The sequence below is a fragment of the Equus przewalskii genome, chromosome 7, assembly GCF_037783145.1.
Source record: "Equus przewalskii isolate Varuska chromosome 7, EquPr2, whole genome shotgun sequence".
Classification (NCBI taxonomy): domain Eukaryota; kingdom Metazoa; phylum Chordata; class Mammalia; order Perissodactyla; family Equidae; genus Equus; species Equus przewalskii.
The window spans coordinates 17,217,029-17,239,250 of record NC_091837.1 but is presented as its reverse complement, the minus strand read 5'-3'; the positions used below and the strand labels follow the sequence as shown (position 1 = coordinate 17,239,250).

The window sequence follows — 22,222 nt, the reverse complement described above, 5'->3', positions numbered from 1 at the left end:
ATACTTGAAGCAGCGGGCACTACTGTTTTTATGATGGTAATTATCATTACTACTGATGGTTTGGGCAGCAACTTTTTACTCCAAGACCCTCTGCTGGAGGACTTTCTCTGGCTGGAAATGTGGGCTGGCTGGAATGCCTGGAGCCCGGAGCACGGGTGGGAGCTGGTTGATGAGGACCCCAGCCTCCCCTCCCTCGGGTGGACAACCCAGAGGTGTGCGGACGTGGGGCTGGACCCCAGTTGCCCACGGCCGTAGCCTGCTCTTCGAGGCACCCCGTGCTGGCTGCCTTCCTTCCCTGTCTCCTTCCCGCACTCCCGGCTGGTGCAGCCTGGGGTCACCTCTCAAATAAACCACTTGCCCTCAAATCTTGAGGTCTGTAGAGAAAGGGAAGCCCAAGTGAGACACCATGATTATCACAGGAGGTTTGCAACACCAACGTGGCCTCGCACCAAAACCGAGCCCTCTGCTCCTTGTCCCTGTGCATCTCTTAAGCCCACAGTCCTTAATGAGTTTGGTTCTGCAGGGGCTCCGTTCCACAAGGAGGAAGGGAAGGGGCGGGGGGGCAGGGGGACACAGACGACGGCCCCAGACAAACCTCCGCACCAGATGTGGGCCGGAGGAGCACCGTGATTTAGGTCAGTGTTTCCGCAAGCAGGATGAAAACACACTCGAGTGTGCACAGGGAATGCCGAGCGAGCCTCGTGCAGCCTGGAAACTTGCAAAGGAGTGATGTAAAACTTTCACTGAAAAGGGTTAATTTTCTTTTAACTTCCAAGGCTAATAGGATAAGCTTCAGTTCTCCAGAAAAGTTGCTTGCGTGGAACATCTTATTCCCCAAAGGAGCTGCTGGCTAAATGAGACATCCTCTGCGTCTGAAAATGAAATTTGTGAATTTATCTGGAGGGCAGGATCTGGGTCTTCCTCATCTTTGAAGCTCCCAGTCCTACCCCCCTTTCAGTGCTTGGCCTCGTGGCTGGTGCGTAACACATGCTGAGTGAATATTGGAAAGAGGGAGGGAGAGAGGAGGAAAGAGAGGGGACAGAAGGAATGACCGGCAGAAGAGAAACCTGTCAAAGGCTCCTGCTGTAGGGAATTAAAAGTCTCTACCAACTTTTTTTTGAAAAAGGATTTCTCCTTCTTATCAATTGTATCCCTCACAGTTTGTGAAATGCAAACATGTCCCTCTCTGCATTCCCAATGTGGGGGTGGGGCACAGGGATTGGACCAGACGCAGACTGGACTTCCACGGATCTTGCCCAGGAACTGCAGGGTACAAACGGCCCCTTTTATGAGCAGCTCTGCTGTTTCCTTAATGGGTTTGTCACGCCCCCCCCCCCCCCCCCCCCCCCCCCCCCGCAGCAGCCCTGTGGAGCAGACACGAGCCCAGAGGCTGTCGTGGGGCTGGGACCTTCCTGGAGGAGGGATGAGCGAGACTCCTGCTGGTGGGAGGGTCACATCTGTTTCAAATGGTCCATTGGGGGATCCAACCAATTTATGGAAAGTTCTCTCGGAGCAGCCCAAATCTCTGACTTCCCCTACTGTCTCTTGTTCCACTCCAGCTCACCTGGCAGTCCATCTGAGCAGGCCACGCCCTTTCCTTCCAGAGGACCAACGGGACGTTGGAATAACCAGGCCCCTAACACCCAACTCAGGAACTGTAAACAAGCGCCAGCTCTGGGCCAGGCACTCTGGCAGAACCCGTTTACTCTGAATACCAACGCCGGGGAGGCGGATCCGTTACGCCCATTTCAAAGTCAAGAAGATGGAGGCTCAGTGAGCAGCCAACCATCTAGATAAGAAAGGGCAGAGTCAGAATCATTCATTCATTCATGCACACAAAAAGCTTTATTGCCGGGGCCGGCCCGGTGGCACAGCGGTTAAGTGTGCATGTTCCACTTCGGCGGCCCAGGGTTCATCAGTTCGGATCCCAGATGCAGACATGGCACAGTTTGGCACGCCATGCTGTGGTAGGCGTCCCACATATAAAGTAGAGGAAGATGGGCATGGATGTTAGCTCAGGGCCAGTCTTCCTCAGCAAAAAGAGGAGGATTGGCAGCAGATGTTAGCTCAGGGCTAATCTTCCTCAAAAAAAAAAAAATTATTGCCAGGGTCTGTGCGAGGCACTGGGGGTGTGCAATAGAATAGGGCAAGAACTCACTCTTTAATCATCTTTCTGACAACCATCTAGTAAGGAGTTTACTGCCTAGGTATGTAAACCACCTCTTAGCATTTCAAGCACGAACATCTTTCCACTCGTCCCACCGCCGCCAAAGTGCCTGGGAGAAAGGATGCCATCTGGACTGGAACCAGGTTCTCGGGGCCCAGGGTTGGCAAGAACCATTGTCCCTCCAGGGGCCCTTTCTGAGATCTATTCCACCAACGCACACCTACTGAGCTCTTGCTGTGCAGCCCAGCACTGTGCTGGCCCCAGAGCTAGAAACAGCGAACAACTCAGACACAGCCCTGCCCTTGGCGTTTAAAGTCTGGTCAGAGAGACAGGCAGTAGGTAGACAAACGCGACGCAGTGTGTTATGTGAAATGACAGGGTGGGGCACGGTGGATCTGAGGGGAGTCAGGGACGGCGTCCTGGAGGAAGTGTGACTGAGCTGAGCCTGAAAGAGAAATGGGTGCTAGCAGAGGTGCGCAAGAGAGATCCAGGCCGAGGCGACAGGTGCAAAGATGGGACAGGGAGTGGGCACACGGGCTGCTGCAGGGGTCGACGGCTCCGTGAAGCTCTCAGTGTGAGGAGGGAAGTGGTGAGAGTGGAGAAAGGGGGGATAAGCAAGGGGCAGTGTAGGGTCTCATCATGAGACCGGATTTTATCCTGAGAGCAAGGAGGATTTGAAACGGGGAGGTGAAGGCTAGACAAGCATTTTGGAAAGACCCCCTCGGGCAGTAGACACTTAGAAGGAAAGGGCAGCAAATCTCCCTTGCTCTCAGGGGTCCTAGTCCCCGTCTCTGCTGTCCTTCTCCCAGGCCACCTCACTGAGTGCTCCTCAAGGCTTCTTGCTGAATCACTAAACTAGAACGTTACTCCTCTTACAGTGGGGCTTGTTTCCTTGAATACCCCAACTGAGCAGTTCTGTCTCATTTTTCGTTCCCCTGTGGTCTTCCAATTGAGCCAATGCTTCTAGAAACGACTGCATACACTCTCCGTGACGACATCAAACGGCCCTCCCCTCACTGCTGACCACTCAGTGGGGTTGAGCTCTTGGACCTACAATTGGGTCAGAAAGAAAAACCCAGCAACAGGAATGAGCAAGGGTGGTGGGGAGTATTAACATAGAACTCAGACCACAGGCTCCAGCAACGTGATGAAAAATACCCTGGAAAACTGGCACTGTTCTCTCCATACGAGGGTTCCGTAGGGAAGCCGGAAATTTATTACCTGTTGGAGATGCCCCTGCCCCTATGTCCCTGAGAGACAAGAGGGTGACCACAGAGTCCTGTTGGCTCCCGGGACCTGGAGGTGTTCATCAGAACACAAAGACTCATTTATCACCTTTCAATTCAAGAAAGGGATGACGTGAGGGGGAGCAGGCGGAAGAGGGGTCAGGAAAAGACTAATCGTTCTGGTCCAGGGTCAGGGTGAGACCAGATTCTCACCTTCTGTTCTGCTTGTTTCAGTCAAGGAGAAGCACAGGAGGACCTAGCATTCGTTGCTGGCCTACTGTGCGCCCGGCCCTTTGCCCACCTATGGTGGTCAAGAGTCTGGGATCTTGAATCAAAAGGATTGGTGGGTTTGAGGAGCAGATCCACCCACCATGAGACTTTGGGCCAGTTCTTGGCTCCTGAAGGCCTCTGTTTCCTCATCTGTAACATGGGGATAACAGTAGACCCGACCTTCCACGGGTGTGGCAAGGATTAAATGAGTTCATGCATGGAAGGAGTTTAGCAAAACGTCTGGCACTAGTCAGCCCTCAATACACGATATCACCATCATCATCATCCTCATCATCACCACGTCCAACCCCCACCTCAGCCTCCAGTAGAATCATAATCATCCCTCATGTACAACTGTAATTAGACCCCAATTTTTGCTTATAATAGGTAAAAATGTATATAAAGGACCATTAATTCCCATTATGATTATTGCAAAAACTGAAGTGTTTCTATTAATGGGAAAGTAAGTTCAGGCTTCAAGCTGGTGATCTCCGAAATGCATGCTCATAATCATACCCTGCCAATATCCTGCCTGTGGTACGAGTTCCTGAAGCTTCCAGGAACTTCGCAGCAGCTGCGACATTAGTGCTCATCACTTCCCCAGCTTTTCAAGGGCTGGGAAATGAGTGCGCCCGGTGGCTCCAACCAACCGTGGCTTATTTCACGCTTTTCTCTCCTCATCACCTGTGGCTGGAGCCTTGCAAACCCAGGGAGTTTTCAGATGAAGCACTGTATTTTGATGCAAGAACATAGGGGAGGAGGACGTGCAGGGCAAGAAGGTGAGCAAACAGTGCAGGAAATCTGAGTGAAAAGATCCAGGAATAGAGCAAAACTGGATCAAGGAGGGCATGGCTCATTTAAATGGAAATCAGTAAAGGGATGGCTTTCACGAGACGAATTAAACACAAGCGCATCGAGCCAGGCTACAGCAGGCAAGAGGACAGGGGACTTGTATAAAGGGCCTTAAAACACCACTGGAGTAAACTGGAAATCTTGTGCTGGTTAGCTCAGGTTTGCAAACATTATTTTTTATCTTTCTGGGGAAACGAGGATGGGTCTCATTCCTACAGAAGTGGGCAGTGACCTTCACTGGAACACGTGAAGTGTTTCTAGCTAGTATAGACCTGCCCTGACCAACCTGGGTCACCTGGGACATGGGACTCTCAGTGCTAAACCCAGGAAAGTCCCAGGCAAACCAAGACATTTGACGGCTCTATTGAATATTTCAGTAACGGGACTCTAAAACTGAAGAAGTCATACCACGGTCCCACTGCTCAGGAACGAGGTTTATGATGTAAACCAGGATTGTCCACCAGGGGCAATTTTGTCCCCCCAGGAAACATCTGGCAATGTCTGAAGACATTTTTGGTTGTCACAGCTGAGGGTGGAGTGGACAGATGGCTACTGGCGTCTAGTGGGTGGAGGCCAGCAATGCTGCTAAAAATCCTACAAAGCACAGGACAGCCCCCACCACAAAGAATGATTCGGCCCCAAATGTCCACAGTGCCAGGCTGTGACATCCTGATACACATCTTTTAACATGTCTCCCAAGAAGTCTAAAAAGTTTAAGAAAAGAACTAAAGAAAAGTAGGAAATGTGCTAAATTTTCCAGAACTTTGACCTTGCTTCAACCCAGGGAGGTGTTGGGTGACTATGTTTCTTTTCATTCTTTGTATTAATAGAAAATCAGTGTCTGCAGCTAAGTACATGCTGAACAACTTATTTCAAGATTCCTGATTTGAAGGAATCCCCAAGTCATGAATGTGACTGGGGCACACACGTCTTATCACATTGAATGAATGTATTAGCCTCATTCGACATCAGAGAGGTTTAGAAATCTTCCCAGAGTCACACAGCTCGGAAGTGGCAGAGCCAGGACCGGAACCCAGCTCTCTCTGGCTCCAGAATCTGGAGCCTGCTGTTGCTTTACTGTCCTCGGTTGGGTTCTCTAGAAGCAGATCCTGAGATGGGTATTCTCACAAGTGATTTACGGAGGGAGTTCTCCAGAAGACAGTTATTCACTGGAGGGGGGAGCGGGATAGGAAACGGGGGAGAAACCAAGCGAGGATGTGGTTTCAGGGGACTCTGGTCTCAGCCTGATCCCACGGGGGCTCTGGCGTGTGACGTGCACCATAAAGGCTGTCTGCCTTGAAGCAAGCAGGCTGGGCCTTTGCAGGCCTGCACCAGGGAGCTCCTGGCACAGAGCCACCTAGGGGATGGGGACGCTCGCTCCAAGGCACCTTGCGGGGAGGCAGCTGCAATCACCCAAAGGAAGCCTGCAGATAGGGTCTCCGGGACGAGCCGTTAGCAGCAGCACCTGTGGCAGCTGCTAAATGAGGCCACTGGGAGCGTGAGCAGGACATCAAGGCACACGTCTGGAGACAAAGCTGTGCCTCGCGGCCGCTAATTTGATCATCCCACCTTTAAAGCAGCGCAGCGAGTATTCCTTGGTCCTAGAGAAAAAGGAGTCTTAAGCATCTGCAAGATATTCTGATATCCACATCTTTCCCATCTCAGGCCCTAAGAGCAGGCGACTCAGGGAACATCAGAACTCCAGGCCTTGTCTTGGCACAGGAGCCACCCCGGCACAAGGAGAGCTCCAGTGTCCGAGACTGCTTTCCCTGGAGAGGGGCTGGCTGGGTGGTGAGCGGCCCCCCACCCAGGCCTGGAGCCTCAGGACGCAGCAGCGTGAGTCACAGCAGCCGGCCGGGTTCCAGCAGAGCAGCTGCAAAGCAGAGTCCTCTCTCCCAGGCCCTATCTGGTACAAACAATTGCAAAACATGCTCAGGCTCTTTTAAGTCCTGATCTAAGCCTTTGTCCAGGCTGTTTCCTCTGCCCAGACATCCCACCCCTGCTTCACCTGGCTGACTCCTACGCTTCCCGCAAGACCCCCAAGTCCTTTGAGACAGCCTCCCCCGATGCACAAGATGCCTCCCCGTACAGGTGTAGCCCCAGGCACCGCCCCTGTGGTAGTAGTTATCTACCTCGTTAACCACCCCTAGATCCAGTTCCTCACTCAAACTTCAGTGCAAATATGAGTGATCTGGGAGGCTTATTAAAAATGCAGATTTCTAGGCCCTGTCTCCAGAGTCTGGGCCAGGAAGTCTTGGGAGCAGCTCAGAAGCTGTCATTCTAAGCTCCCACTGTGTTCCAGGGGACGCCTTGAGAGCTGGCGGTGACTGTGCGCAAACGGAGAGAGCAGCACCCGTGTCTTTTTTCACCCTCGTACCCTGAATGGGGGCACAGAATCCCTCATATGGCAGACGCGCAGCCGCAGCTGCTGACCTAGCCCAAAGGCCGGTCTGTAAGAGGAGCATGGAGTGGCTAAAACACGCGTAAGAGACAGGCAGTGAAAATGCTACTTCTCTGCTGGTGGTTTCAGAAGATGCCCCTCTCCCTCCCACACTCCAGCCCGTGCAGAGAGAGAAAAAAAAAAAAAGCATCTTGGTTCAGACTCATTTTCTAGAGCACAGCCACCCAAATCACTCTTGTGCATTTTCCTGCAAGAAGCGCAGACACGAGTGGACAGGTTTCCAAGGAACCAGCCGTCAGGTCTGCCGAAACCTGCGGAAGGACCCTGAGAAGGAGGAAGACCTCAGACGACACATGATCGAGGCCTAGGATATCCATCCGCATCTTCCTGCAGAAACAAACTTCGGCCAGCTGAATCCACAGTCATCAGACAATACGCGGATTGTGCTGACATCCGACCACTTAGAACTAAACTCCATTCCGCGCTCAGGAACCTATTAGATGAAAACGCCTCAATTTGGACAAATGCAAATTGCTTTCGGAGCATAATTTCCTATTAGTTCATTAATCTCTCTATTCAGAAGGCCAACAAGACAGCTGATGATCATTCCGGAGGAAGTATATTAAACCAAAGGAGGAGGGAAAGAGGTAAGACATGCAGAAGCATCCTGGTTTCCCGGATGGAGGAGCACCCCAAAATTAATTCATAAGGCTAGTAACAGTACTAGTTTTCATTTATTAAGCTCCCATAATGGGCCAGGTATGGCTGAGCATTTTGCCTTATTTTTCTCATGGAGCTGTTTTTTTTAAACAATCTAGTGAGGCAGATATTATTTTCCCCTTTCTACAGAGGAAGAAATTGGGGCTCAGAAGCGGTCACATAGTTAGTGGCAGAGTCAGGATTCAAATATAGGTCTGTGTGTCTGACCTACAGCCCAGGTTCCTAATCACGCCTTAACTTGTTGACTCATCACACAAATATTTACCGGAGAGACGATGACAAACAACATTCAAGTCCACAGAATGAGGCCAAGGGACGTAACAGCAGAAGAGCCCGAAAAATAATCAGCAAAGATCGACCATCCTTTAAAAAAAAAAAAAAAATCTCACATGCTGAAATGTCAGGCTGGAAAATAAAGCCTGGTTTTGTCAAACGACTATTTTATGTAAAGCAGAGGTTCTCAAAATGTGGTCCCAGGACCCGCAGCATCAGCACTGCCTGGGAAGTTGTTAGTGGTCTGAGACTCTGCGTTTCTAACCAGCTCCAGGTGATGCTGATGCTGCTGGTCCAGGGGCCACACATGGAACAGCACGGGTCTAATCCAACCCTTGTCACCCAGGGACTTTCTGGGAGCAGCAGAACCAGGACTGCTCCAGGTTAAAAAAAAAAAAAAATTGTTGCCTTCAGGGCAGATTCTAGTCCATGCCTCTGGGGTGCTTCAGGAGTACAGGAAATGACCTGTGTCACACACTACTATTTTTCCAAAGTTCCCACTCAGGTAGGAGATCTTCCCTGAGGCCTTTAATTAAAATTGCCACCCCTGCCCTGGTCCTTCTTGTCTCCCATCTCTACATTGCTCTTCTCCTTAGCACTTAAGCATCATTTGAACAGACGATCATTTTACTAATTTTCTTTGTTTACTGTCTGTGGTCGTGCCCCCCAACCCGCCACCAGCATGTAAGTTCCACATGGGTAAGGATTTTGTGTTTCATTCACTGTCATTTCCCCTGTGCCTAGAACAGTGCCTGGTACATAGTAGGTACTCAATAAACATTACTTGAGTAAATGCACAAATGGTGCATTTTTTCAAAAGAAGCTGCCTCCCCATTCTTGTGCCACCTCTGAAATTTCACCAGTCTCGGCCCTTTATGCAGGCGCTTCAGAGTCCCTGAAATTCACTTCTCTATACGCGTCTTCCCCTGATCTCCTTGAAGTGCATCAAAATTTTGCCCATCTTTGAAAACACATGTAAACGACCGTCTAGCCTCACTATAATTAATGCAAAAACTGCAGGATTTTGTTCATAGAAGAGTGAGTTCAAACTTCAGCTGGTGATGTGAGTAATTCACGCTCATGATTATGTACTGAAGAGAGCTCTAACTCCACTGTTGTTATACAAGGTCCAAATTCCCGAAGCGCGCCGGAAGTTTGGAGCAGCCACAGACTCTGTCTGCTTTCACCATGTTGCAAGTTTTTCTAAGGGCTGAGCAAATTGGCGAGATCAGCGGTGCCATTCAACCACGGCTGGGTTTGAATTCTGCCTCTTACACACCCAGGGGCCGTTTTTGCACAAGGTGGAGTGAGGTGGGATGTCCTTTGCTAAAACATCCTGTGTTAACCCAGGGCAAGGAGATTTCACTGACTCTTCCAACAGCCCACGAGTGGGCGCTAGTATCTGCCCACTTTGCAGAAAAGGAAACTGAGCCCCGAGATGACACGTCTCTTGCTGAAGCTCACACAGGGTGTTCAGCCATGGAGCTGGGCCTCAGACTCAGTTCTGGCTGCTTCTGTGTTCCTTGCAGCCACTGCCCTCCTCCAAGTCCCCCTCCCTCCCCTGCCTCCTCCCCCTACCCTTGGCAAGGTCTGAGCCTTTGCTCGTTACTTCTAGAACAGAGAGCAGCAGCCACGGCCGCCTCAGAGTTCTGCCTCCAGCGCTGAAAATTAAAACAGCTCAGGAAGCGTTCAGCCTCGCTGACTCCTGGCTGCGTCCCTGTCACCTAATTACCTGACTTCAAAGCCTCGGCTCTGCAGGTAAGAGGATGTGAAAGCTGCCGGCTCCCTCCCTCGCCCCACCTCAGAACACGGTGGGACTACCCACCCAGCGGTGCCCCGGAGCGGACTCGAGGGCCTGGCCTTGGGCCTCTCTGAGTCTGAAAGACCAGGGGCCGCCATCCTGGGGGCTCACCTGAGAGCTCGGGTCTATGGAAGACCAAGGTGAGGGATGGAGGCCTCCACGCTGAGGCTTAGTCGTCACTGCCCTGCCTCCCCTTGTGCCATGGAGTTTAGACCCTTTAGGAGCTGGGACCAGCTAATCCTCCACATCTCCAGGAGGGAAGGGAGCTCAGGCGTACCTGCGTTACACAGGTGAGACATCGTGGCTGGGAGAGCGAGCCCGCCCCCCTGCTGCTCTCCTACCTCCACCACGGGCCAGGGAGGTGGGGAGGCGTGAGCAGCCCAGATGAGGGTTCCCAGCCTGGGCTGGACAAGGAAGAGCAAGGCTAGAGGGGAAAGAAAGGGTTTCTACAAGCTGTTAAAGTAAAAGAGGTATTTCTATAAGGCAAACGGGTACCCATTCATTTGTAACGCTTCCATACGGGCGAACGTCATGGACTATTTTATGGTAATTGGACAGTGGGGGTATTTAACACACGTTCGCGGAAGGAGAAAGGGAGGTCAGACAGAAAGGCATTTGCAACCTTTGAGGGAAGACAGAACTCTGAGCCTGGCACCCGGCTGTGTCCCTTACTGCGTGCTCACCCCCACATCAGGTAGCTGTGATGAATATTCCTCTCAGGCAGATAAAAATACCAGGAACAGAAGTGTGAGGTGACTGGCCCAAGGTCACACAGCTAGAGAGTCGCAGAGCCAGGATGTGAACCCATCTTAGTCTGACTCCCGAGTCCATGTGGGGTCTCACAGTTTTCTCCTGCCTCTCTACCTTTTGCCAGCCGTCACCTGGAAGGGGTGTGTGGAAGTGGGGGGAAATGGGGGACTTGTGCGGTCCGGCCTTCTCCACAGAACTTGAGACCAACATGATGCCACAGAAAGGACAGGAGTTAGGAGGTCAGGGTTCAAGTCCTGAGCGACACTTCCTAGCTGTGTGACCTCAGGCAAGTGACTTCTCCTTGCTGAGACTCAGCTTTCACATTTGTAAAATGGGGAGAATCATAACACCTTTCCTCGCTCTCAGAGAGGTACCGTGAGGAGAAAGAAGAAAGGAGAAGAGGGCTTTGCAATCTCTAACTTAGGGCCAAAGCTGCCACAGCCTGCCTTTGTAACTAAGATTTTATAGGAACAAGTAAATTTGTCATGTCCATTTGTTTATGTATTATTGTCTATGGCTGCTTTTTGAACTACACGGCGGAGACCCCATGGCCCACAAAGCCTAAAATATTTACTATTTGGTCGACTCAAGAACCAAGCCCTGATCGTAGTTGCTCTGAAAATGCAAGGTACCGCTGTGCCTCCACAGACAGCAGCATGCATTTCTAGCACCATCTATCAGCTCCGATTCTTATTCGGGATTGCTCTCCTTGACCCCGTACCCAAACGTGGAGGCTCACTTAGGACACGTTTCTGAAAAGCAGAGCAAGCAACTCTCTGAGAGTCAAGAAACCAGACCCCCAGAAGCTATTTCAGGGCCCAGGGTGGCTCTCGCTGACATCCCAAAGTCACTTTCGGGCACAGCCACTTACTTGCAGTTTTTACACTTGAGGCCGAAAAGCATCCCTTTCCCGCAGACTGTGCAGGTCTGAGACATCCAGTACTTGGTGGAAAACCTGAAAAGAGACAGAAAATGTTCAAGGGCAAGGCAATGGTGACTGGCCTATCTCTAGAAGGATGAACCACTTGAAGGGTTGAAGCACTGGATGGGCCCTGGATTCCGGTCCTGCTGCTTCTGAGATATTTGGCTTCATCAAGTTGCGTAAACCATGGGAGCCTCAGTCTCCTCATCTGTAAAGTGGGGATAACAACTGTACTCACTTCATAGGCTGTTGGGTGGATTAAATGAGGTCACGCATGTCAATGGCTCCCCACAGCACCTGGCACATAGTAAGCGCTCACAGAACTGAGTTGTGACTATATTATTACCTGAACATTCATGACAGTCATTCATTCAGTCAACGAATATTGCCTGGGGGCTACTGTGTGCCAAGTTCAGTTCTGGGACAGACCAACGGATGGGGCTGGAACTGTCCTCAGAGAACCAAAAAACAAGGTGGGGCCCCCAGGGAATCTGGCTGAGCCCTTCCCCACCATGTCACCTGGGAAGCTGACACCCCCAACTTTAGTTGCAGAATCCTCTGAAGTGCAACCCTTTCCAGACCATCAGCTCACCTCCCTCCCCAACCACCACGCTCGCTGCAAACATAGGCCATCTGGAGGCCTCTGATATACAGCGGGGAACCAGTGGGAACAGAGTGCATTACATTAACTTCCCGGGCCCCCCACTACTGCTGGGGTGCTTTCCTCCCCAGGAGATACCGGGTGGGGAGCGGCAGGGCTGGGCCCAGGGAAAGGACTGAAGGTTGCCAGGTCGGAGGTAATTTTCATTTTCAATTTCTGTCACCTTCAGCAGGAGTTGTATCTAATCTCCATTGCCTCGGTGTCAAAACGAAAATTGGAAGTGATTATGTAACTTGGTGCCTGAGAATTTTGAGGGCAAGCCTGCGTCCCTCTGCTGTGCCATCTTGCCTGATTTGGGTCAGTCACTCTCTAAACGGAATGAGCCGTAGCGCAAAGCCTGCTCACATCTGAGCAAATAGCAATATTCTGAACAGAGACTCTTGCGACCAAGAAAATCCCTCTCCAGTTTTGGATGGGGGTCGGGGGGTGGTTGAGCCCCTTTCTGCCCCTTCCGCCAGGCCAGTGAGTTTGGTGGGGTCTGTTTTGCAGGATTTGGCATCTCTGGGGGATGGCGAGTTGGCTTGTGATCCACCGGCCAGCCAGCAATGCAGGAATGGAGGCAGCAGGAGTGGTAGGTGGACGCGCTCTCTCCTTTCTAGCCCCTTCCCATCCCCAGCTCTCCCTCTTCCCAAACTCCGGCTGAGGTGACTGTGAGGACAGCGGACAGGATGGGATTTTAATTTCATTTCTTCACCAGCGGTGGGATGAGTTCCGGTCTCTCCCTCCCGGGATCGAGCTCGGGGAGAAACACAGGGTGAGACTGAAGCGTTACAGGACATCCCAAGTCCAAGCACCTCTAAGAAGACGTTCCTGATGCCCAAGACCAGCAGGTCGTTTCCCTCCTCTGGGCATCAGCGTTTAAATCTGAGGTACCACCCAGTCTAACACCACGTGCGAGAGCCTGAGGGTGGGGCGGAGCCAGGGGCGGGGCCAACCCAGTGGAGCAGAGCTGGGGGTGTGGCCAATCCAAGGGTGTGGCCAATGAGGGTGGAGCCAAGGCGGGGGGTGTGGCTGATCCAGGAGTGTGGCCAATCCAGGGGTGGAGCTGAGCCAGGGGACAGTGCGAAAGCAAACCAAAAAAAGGCCCTTCTTTTTGATGCCTTTGTCCCTGCATCTCACCGCCTGACCATTGACGTATCTCTCGCGTATTTCTCACTGCTTCCTCCACTGTTTTCTCATTTGAGTCTTAAGGACTATTCTGTCAACATATTTCTTTCAAAAACTGTTGACGAGATGCCATTCTGGGAGCCTGTGCTCATTGCCACCTCGCCCCCAGCTACGGTCATGTGTCTGCCCCTGGTGTCACTCCCTAATAGCCCTGCTCCCTCCGTACTGTCATGGTCTGTTAACCGTCTAACCCTCCACTAGACTGCGAGCTCCCCAAGGGCGCAGGCCTTCCGCCGGGCTCCGTGCTGCAGCCCTGCACAGAAATTCTCCACCAGCACCAGCGGGAAGGATCCATGAATGAGTGAGCAAGTCCCTCAGCTGGTTCACAGAGGCCTCGGTGCAGAGAACACTCTCAGCAGCGGTGTCCAAAGTGCTGAGGTTCACTAGCTTGTAGACCCATCACTTAATCGGCCAGGGCCTCGGTTTCCCTATCTGTCAAATGGGCATGACCACACTTGCGCAACTTACCCCACTGAGTTTGTGAGGATAATGAGGCAACCTGTGGAAAGTTAAAGAACTTCTTATAAGGGGTGACTAGTAGACACAAATCTCCCTCCTGAAAAGGGCAGGTGTGCCCCTGGAGAGGCTGTCCCGTGCACCCAACCGGGCTGGAGCCCTGGGCTGCCCTCCATCTCAGCAGAGTGAGCACCTCTGAGTTCAGCCTGCAATCTTGTGTTTTCTGGGTGGAGGGACCCCAAATTAGGACGTAAAGCATTTCTCTGAACAATGGCGCTGTTTGTTGCATGGTTATTATTTGCTAGGCCCTCTGCTTAATACCTTAATACATTATCTCATTTAATCCTCACCACCACTCTATGAGTAGGCAGAATTGTTTGATGAGAAAATTGAGTCTCAGAGAGGTTAAGCAACTCTTTCAAGGTTGCAAAGCTTTACTACCTGGGATCGCAACACAGGTCAATCTGACTCCAAAGGCCTGGCTTTCAACCACTATGTGCTAATTTTATAAGGGCCAGGATAATAAGAAGCCGAGATGTCAGTCCCCTGCCAAATTGAGGTTCACCCTAGCAGAGGAGAGAGAATGGTGACATAGGAGCTGGAGTGAAACACTCTGCCCAGGCCTTCCCCACCCCAGGGGCCAGAGCCCCCAGCCCTCACCGTGCTGGCAGATGGGCCCCAATACACACAGGAATCCAGCCTACCTGTGCTTGATGGAGTTGCCGAGGTCTCTGCGAGGGATCTGCGGGGACCAGCGCGGCACAGACAGTGTGTCTGCAGGGAGAGAAGAGAGGAGAAGAGCCTGTTACACGGAGGGTCGGAGGCTGGGGGTGGGGGGGGCCTCCGGCCAAGCCCTGGGAGGAGGAGGGAGGTTCCCTGGCTTCAGGAAGGACACTGCTTGCCTTCACTTGCTAAAGCAAAGCCAAGAAGAACACTGGTTTAACTTGTGTTATCTTAACCCACACAAGGTCCCCGGGGCAGGGCAGCCGGGGCGTGCCTTGAAAGCAGTCAGCTGTGGAAAGAATAACATCGAGCATCACTTCCATTTGCAGAGTGCAGAGTGTGGGCCAGGCACGCGCTAAGTGACTCACACACCTTAGCTCCTTAAATCCTCAAAACAACCCTGAGGACAGGGGTTGTTAGCATCTGACCCTTACGGATGAGGAAACTGAGGCTTGGAGAGAGGATGTCGTTTGCTCAAGGGCATAAACCGTGTAGACTGCACAGCAGCTGTGACTCCAGGCTTGAGGGGCTCTAGAGCATGCGCCCTTGCATGCAAAGTTCCAATGCTGTAGATTCCAAACGCCAGTCAAATACCGCTTCCTAAATTTTGTCATGCTCCTGTACAAACCCTAAAATTGTTTACTTAATACGTTAAGTTGACTCATTTTTTTTGTTTACATACATTTATTTTAAAAGCAAACTCTATATGGAAAACCGTTATCACTTTCTGTGTATTGTAGGTAACTATTTAAAATACATCCAAACACCTGAACTCACACTAGAATAAGTGGGTGGATTGATGAATGGATGGATGAGTGGTTGGATGGATGGATGGATAGATGGATGAGTAGATGAATTGGTAGGTGGAGGGATGGGTGGGTGGGTACATGGATGGATGGATGGATGGATAGATGGATGGATAGATGCTTGGATGGATGGATGGATGGATGGATGTTTGGATAGGTGGCTGGATGAATGGTTGGATGGGTCAGTGGATGGACAGATGAGTGGGTAGATAGACAGATGGCTAGGTAGGTGGATGGATTGGTGGATGGATGTTTGGATAGGTGACTGGATGAATGGTTGGATGGGTCGGTGGATGGGCAGATGAGTGGGTAGATGGGCAGATGGCTAGGTAGGTGGATGGATTGGTGGATGGATGGAGGGAGGGCTGGCTGGATAGATGAATGCATGGATGGACTGAGGGATGAATGGGAATGAGGAGGGAATAATAAATCACACAGACCTCACACTAGGTGCCTGTCCCCATCTGGTCTTTTCTTTCATGCCTTAGGCTACATCCCAGCCCCCTGCACTCTTACTCCACCCGTGACTGAGCCCCAGGACTTCTGCAGACCTTGAGCACCAGCCCCCAGCTCCACTCTACTGTCCAGCAGCCCGCACCCCCTCCTCATAGGCCTTGAAGGCTCCAGAGAGGTGTGAAACAACGCGGAAATGAACCAGTGCTGCCTGTGAAGTCTCCACCAGCTAGGGAGAGAAGAAGCAAGTGGCTGACCCACACGCCAGCTCGCATTTCTCAGGCCAGATGGATGGAGCCAGCTCGCTGTGTTCGGAGCTCAAATGCACGTCTCATTTTTCACAGCAATTGTTATGGAGTGGCGAGCTCACCGGGGAGCTGGGCATGTCTGAACCGATCAGGGAGCATTTAACCCCCAACCCATTCACTCCTCTCTTCTCTCTAATGACACCATCGGCAGCCATCTGAAAGCTGCTTCCAGAAACCCCAATTCTGCCCTTGTAGAACTGGGCCCCTTTCTGGGGGAGCTAATGATTTTCCAAGCCCCGTGTGGCAGAGAGAACCCAAGAGGGAGACAGCATGATAGATAAATCAGAGTCATAGCCAGTGGAATTTCCTCTAGTTTAACTAAAAATGAACTGTCATCACATCCAAGCTCATTTTCTTACTTGTTTCAGTTTCTGAGGGAAACCAAAAAAGACAAGAAAGAATAACAATTTGAAGAGAGAGAGAGTGCACATTCTTTCCATTCCTATCTCCTTTGGGGACTGAAGTCAGATTTGGGAGGAAGGATGTTACCTGCTAACTCCTTAAAACATTTTCTCCAGTGCCGAGGGTGGCAGGAGGGGGGCCGGCTGTGCTGGAGAGGAAGGGTTAGCTCAGACACACAGCCTCCTCCTGGGGAATCTACAAAACCAGGAGTGCCAAAAGGCTTCATCTCATGGGACATTAGTAGTGGCTGTCTAGAAAGGTGTGTTGAGAAGGATTCTGAGGCTCGATGGAAAGAGTGCCAAGATTGATTAACAATGTCTGCCATGGATGAAGAATAAGGAAGTACCAATGAGTCTGCATATATTTGCCATTCCTGCAAGGACAGGGACCACATCTTTATCTCTGCATCCTTGCCTTATAGCATAGTGCCTGGGCAAAGTAAGTACTTAATATACATTTGCTGAATCCAAGAGTACTATAATAGAAACACTGAGTTTATCAATCACTCAATATGTGTTAGGTGTTATTCTGTGCAGTTTCTACCTGGAAGCTATGCCTCTATGCAGCCATTATTCTCATTATTCCCACACTGCCAAGGAAGATCCAGGAGCTCAGAGAGGTCCAGTGCCTTGCTAAAAGTCACACAGCCAAGCACTAGCAGAACTTTAAGGAGTAAGTCTGCAATTGTTTGCAAGTTCTCCAAAAGCCCCTGCACCAGGGGCTTTTTGCCCCCCCAGGGGACATTTGGCAATGCCCGGAGATATTTTTGGTTGTCACGCTGGGGGTGGTGGGGAATACTACTGGCATCTAATGGGTTGAGGCCAGGCATGCTGCTCAACATCCTACAATCACAGGACAGACCCCCACATCAAAGAAACATCTATACCCCAGCCCCAAATATCTACAGTGCCGAGGTTGAGAACCCTGGTCTGAATGTTTCTCATTTCTCTAGCCACCTCTCCACCCCATCCCTCGCCAAAAAAACCCGAGATGGTACTTCTGAAGCTCAAGTCAGCAGAGAACAAATCTTTCATTATAAGCACCTCTCACTGTTAGATTCATATCCTAGTTACTCTGTTATTCTCAATTACAGCACCTTCTCAAAAAAACTAGAAGTAATTAAGTTTAGTAGTTGGGATTCATTTCCCAATATCTGGTTGAAGGGGTGAGTTCTGTCAATTACATTAAGCGGCTGCAGCATCATTAGTCTCGAGCAATAATAACCTCCACACGGCTGTGTACGTGGGTGTGAAGATTTGAACTTCCAGATCTTTTTCCTTTCTTCGTTCGGATTTCATTAAATTTGCCAGTGCAAGTCTTCAAGCAAAGGAAAACGGTTTAAAGGGAAGGGGGAAAATCTATGAAAATCCAAGCTTTATCATAACAGAGAAGGCAAACAGCATTTACAGCAATTAAACTGATACAGAAACTTCTGTTTAACAATCAAAGCGCCTATTAAGATGTCTCCATGGCTGAACAAAAGCTTCTTTTCTACTCTAATTTTCTGATAAGGAGTCACGCAGGCACGGAGGCAGAGTTGTGGGCCTCCCCGGTGCCTTGGGTCCCAGGAGTAGAATAATAGACTTCGCTTCTTGGATATTTTCATTTGCAGTACATGGAAAGGGAAAGTGTTAGAGAGAAAGATGGTTCCTGTGTTCTATAGGTCTGGCTGTCGATGCCCTCTCGGAAGTGCCTCCATCAACAATGGGGAGAGAGCAGCCACCTGGGTCCTTGAAACCACCTTGATAGCCAGATAGACAAACAGAAGCCTCGACAGGAATAAAGCATCCCACTACATAGAGCTCTAAAATGAAAAACTGCGGCTCCGACCTGGGAGACGGGACTCGGGCTAACAGAGGAGTCAGGCATGAGAAAAACACTTAAAAATATTTAACACAGTGGGGCTGGCCCCGTGGCCGAGTGGTTAAGTTCGCGCGCTCCACTGCAGGCGGCCCAGTGTTTTGTGGGTTCGAATCCTGGGCGCGGACATGGCACTGCTCATCAAACCATGCTGAGGCAGCATCCCACATGCCACAACTGGAGGAACCCACAACGAAGAATACACAACTGTGTACCGGGGGGCGTTGGGGAGAAAAAGGAAAAAATAAAATCTTTAAAAAAAAAAAAATATTTAACACAGTGACACCAGGGAAAAACCAGTGATAGAGTGAAGGAAGAGGAGGAAAAAGAATAGGAGGAAAAGATGTAAGAAGAAGAAGAAAATAAGAAATAAGAAAAATAATAATAGATCCGCTTTTTGTTGAGTGTTACTGGGTACCAAGCGCTACTGCCAAATGAGCCCTTTACAGATAGGACCTCATTTAATCCGTTCACTACGATGGATGGTTGCATGTCATGTGGCAGCTGTTAGAATTAGACCCATTCCACCACCAAGGAAATCAAGAAGTCATGCCATTTGCCCAAGGTCACACTGCAATGATAGGCCAGGAATGGGGTTTTTAATTCAGAGGCTGAATATTGAGTGGGGGCTCAGTCAACGGCAGCCAGTTTCATCCCCATTTCACAGATGGGAACACTGAAGCTTAGAAGCTATAAGCAATTGTCTGTAGCTAATAAGTGACTGAGTTGGGATTTGAACCACAGACAGGAACAACCTGGATTCTTCTAATCCAGACTGTCCTCCAGATCCATGGAGTTCAGCCCTCCGATACTGTCCACGCCTCCTTCCTCTGTCTCGGAAACAAAGAAAACAATGAGCATCGACCCTCTGAAGCTTGGAGAAGGGCTGCAGAGGCCTGGAAGGTGGTGTAAGAGTACGCTGTTCATTCCTTCTATCGCTCACGCAGTTATTCAGTCAATATTTTGTTGAGCAGAATGCCCCCTTCCCCCACAAAGATATCCACGTCCTAATTCCTGGAACCTGGATGTTACCTAACAGGCAAAAGGAGATTTTGCAAATGGGATTAAGGGTCTTGAGATGGGGAGGGTACCCGGCATTATCCAGGTGGGCCCATTATAGTCATAAGGGTCCTTATAAGAGAAAGAGGGAGGCAGGAGGGTCAGAGTTAGAGATGTGACGATGGCTGGCTCTGGGGATGGTAAAGGGCCAACAGCCAAGGAATGCAGCAGCCTCCGGAATCTGGAAAAGTCGAGAGAATGGATTCTCCCTGGAGCCTCAGAAGGAACCAGCCCTGCAGACACCTTGATTTCGGACTTCTGAGCTCCAGAACTGTCAGATAATGAATGCGTGTTGTTTTAAGGCCCTGGGTTTGTGGTAATGTGTTACAGCAGCCATGGGACACGGATACAGCACCTATCCTGTGCCAGGTACGGTTTTAGGAACTGGAGGTATGGTGAACAGAACAGTTTTCTGAGTTTAGAGTCGAGAAGAGGGAGTCAGAAAGTAAATGAGTAAACAAATAAAATCCCAAGACAATTTCTGACAGTGATACATTCCACCAGGGAAATGAAACAGTACCGCCTTTGGGGTTTGTTTTAAGGCCAGGGGACCCGCCAAGGACGTTAGAACAGAGGCAGGAGGCGGTGCGGGGCCTTCCACTTTTAAGAGCTCCCTCTGGCGGCCGAAGGGAGAATAGCCCGGCAGCCTGTACCAAAAACCAGAGGAAACCACCCCCCCACCCCCCCCCCCCCCCCCCCGTCCAGCCCCCTGACCCTCCCCCATCCTCCAACTCCCCACCCCACCAGGGTCTGAGTCTCTAATCCCTCTCGGCTAGAAGAGGAGCCAGCCCATCTTGAAACGTTTCCAGAGAGACAAAGACCTCCCAGCACATAATGCTATTAATAGTAACAGCTAACTATTGAGGACCTACTGCATGGCAGGAGCCAGATTAACTGCTTTAGACGTATTATTTCATTTACCCTCCATAACTCCATTTTAGGTGGAGAACTCACCCTCAGAAACACCACAAATGAAATGGGAGTTCCAAGCTGCCCTTAAGCTTCCAGCCCAGGGACACGACAGACTGAGTGATAACAATGGTGCCTCATTCAAATCAAGTAGCAGATTCTTTGGGCTCAAAGATACCTGAAACTAATAAAACTTAGACCATTAAACTTTTCTTTTGGGGTCACAGGCCAGTTGCCAGCTAAAATCCTACTGATTTATCCAAGGTGCCAACCAATCCTTGACGAAAGCTGCTCATATTTCTCACATAGCAGAGAATAACTTTATTTGCTTTAATATCCAATCCCAATATATCAGATCTAAAAGTATTTTAATTATATGCTGTCTCGAAAGGTTACAGCTCCGTGATGCTTCAAGGCCAAATTGAGTTTCTTCATGTATTTGACATCCTTTCTTCCATGAGACAGCTACGTCCCACTTCCCAAGATCCAGATTTCATCAGCTGGGGGCTGTGATAGCTATGGAGGCGTCCGGGGAGCCACTTGGCACTGGTGAGGGTGTTGATGAGGGTGGCCTGGCTGCCATGTCACCAGGGAAGAAACAAGGCAGAGGGGACTGACAATGAAAAGAGATGCCAGGGGTGAGCAAGGATAGTGCGGCTCACTGGTGATGGAAGAGACCATTCAGAGGAGATGCTGAGGGATCCCTGTGGCACTGATGCAAAACAGAGGGCTAAGGGGAAGCTGTGTGCCTATAAATATGAATATTGCAGGAATGGAGGCATCAGGATCAGACCAATTCACATGTATGGGGGTTTAAACTAGCCTAGTGTGGACTTTCTTTGGTGACAGAGCAGCATACCTCTGAACAGAAAGGGCCTCCAGGTCATTGACTTGCCCAGCAGAGTGTGGGATTGTGAAGGGAGCAGACCTGTATTCAGACATCAGCTCTGCCACCTACTAGCTATCAGACCTTGGCTACTTTCACCTCTCTGAGTCTCCTTTTGTTTCCTGTAAAAAGGGGGTCAAAATAGCACCCTCATATGATGGCTAGGAGGATTAAGTGGGGTAATATAATTGGAACAGGGCTCAGCTGAGCATCCAACATATTATTGTTATTATTGTTTTTGTCATTGTCATCATCACTCTGACTTAACACACGTTACAACACGACAGAGCTCTCCATGGACTATGATTTAGAGAGGAGGCTGGCAAACGATGACCCTCGGGCCAAAGCCAGCCCATCACCTGCTATCATAAATAAAGTTTGATTGGCACACAGTCACACTCACTCATTTACGTATCGTCCGTGACTGCTTCCGCATGGCACCAGCAGAGATGAGTAACTGTGACAGCAACAATATGGCCCACAAACCAAAAACAATTATTACCTAGCCCTTTATAGAAAAAATGTGCCAACTCCTGATTTAGAGCTCTGTAACTCATTTCCTTGGCTGATTAGCAGAGAGATTTCTTTTTTTTCTTTTCTTTCCCCAGCTTTATTGAGGTGTGATGGACAAATGTAAGATCTAAAGCATACAACGGGATGATTTGACATACATATACAATGTGGAAGATGTTTTTCTTTGGAGCCAGAAGACTTGGGTTGAAGACCCACTTTGCCACTTACATGGCGGGAATCCTTGGACAAGTGGCCTGCATTCTCCAAGCCAAAATGTGCATGACCACTTGGTGTCACCCCCTCTGCTCACTTAATCCTAGCACCCTGTGGGGCGTATTGCTTCAATGCCCACTTGAAGAAGAGAGAAGCGAGGCACAGTTAGAACTGTAAGCAGCCCAGCCAGAATTCTAACCCATACTAGTCTCACCTCAAACCTGTGTCCTTTCTAGCCCTCACTGTCTCTTGGTAAAATAATCCATGAGGAGGCAATGACTCTGATTACATGCCACTGCTGAAATCCATGTCAGCTCATGAAGGCAGAGGGAAAAGAAAATTAACTCTCTCCTCTCACTCCTTCTGTCTGGGCTAATTAATACAATTATCCAGTTGTCACTTTATCAAAGCAGAGAGAAGACCT

At 50.2% G+C, this 22,222-nt stretch overlaps 1 protein-coding gene across 5 annotated transcripts in view; it reads right to left on the bottom strand.

Moving 5' to 3' along the window:
• Positions 1-22,222, bottom strand: part of KSR2 (kinase suppressor of ras 2) — a 387,205-nt gene that overhangs the window by 84,015 nt on the left and 280,968 nt on the right. For all 5 annotated transcript variants that reach the window (XM_070627136.1, XM_070627133.1, XM_070627135.1 and 2 more), the window contains exons 6-7: positions 14,371-14,440; positions 11,332-11,415 (exon numbers count right to left, since the gene is read on the bottom strand). In XM_070627136.1, the coding sequence (XP_070483237.1) occupies positions 11,332-11,415; positions 14,371-14,440 (154 nt within the window). The remainder of the gene's footprint in view (positions 1-11,331; positions 11,416-14,370; positions 14,441-22,222) is intronic.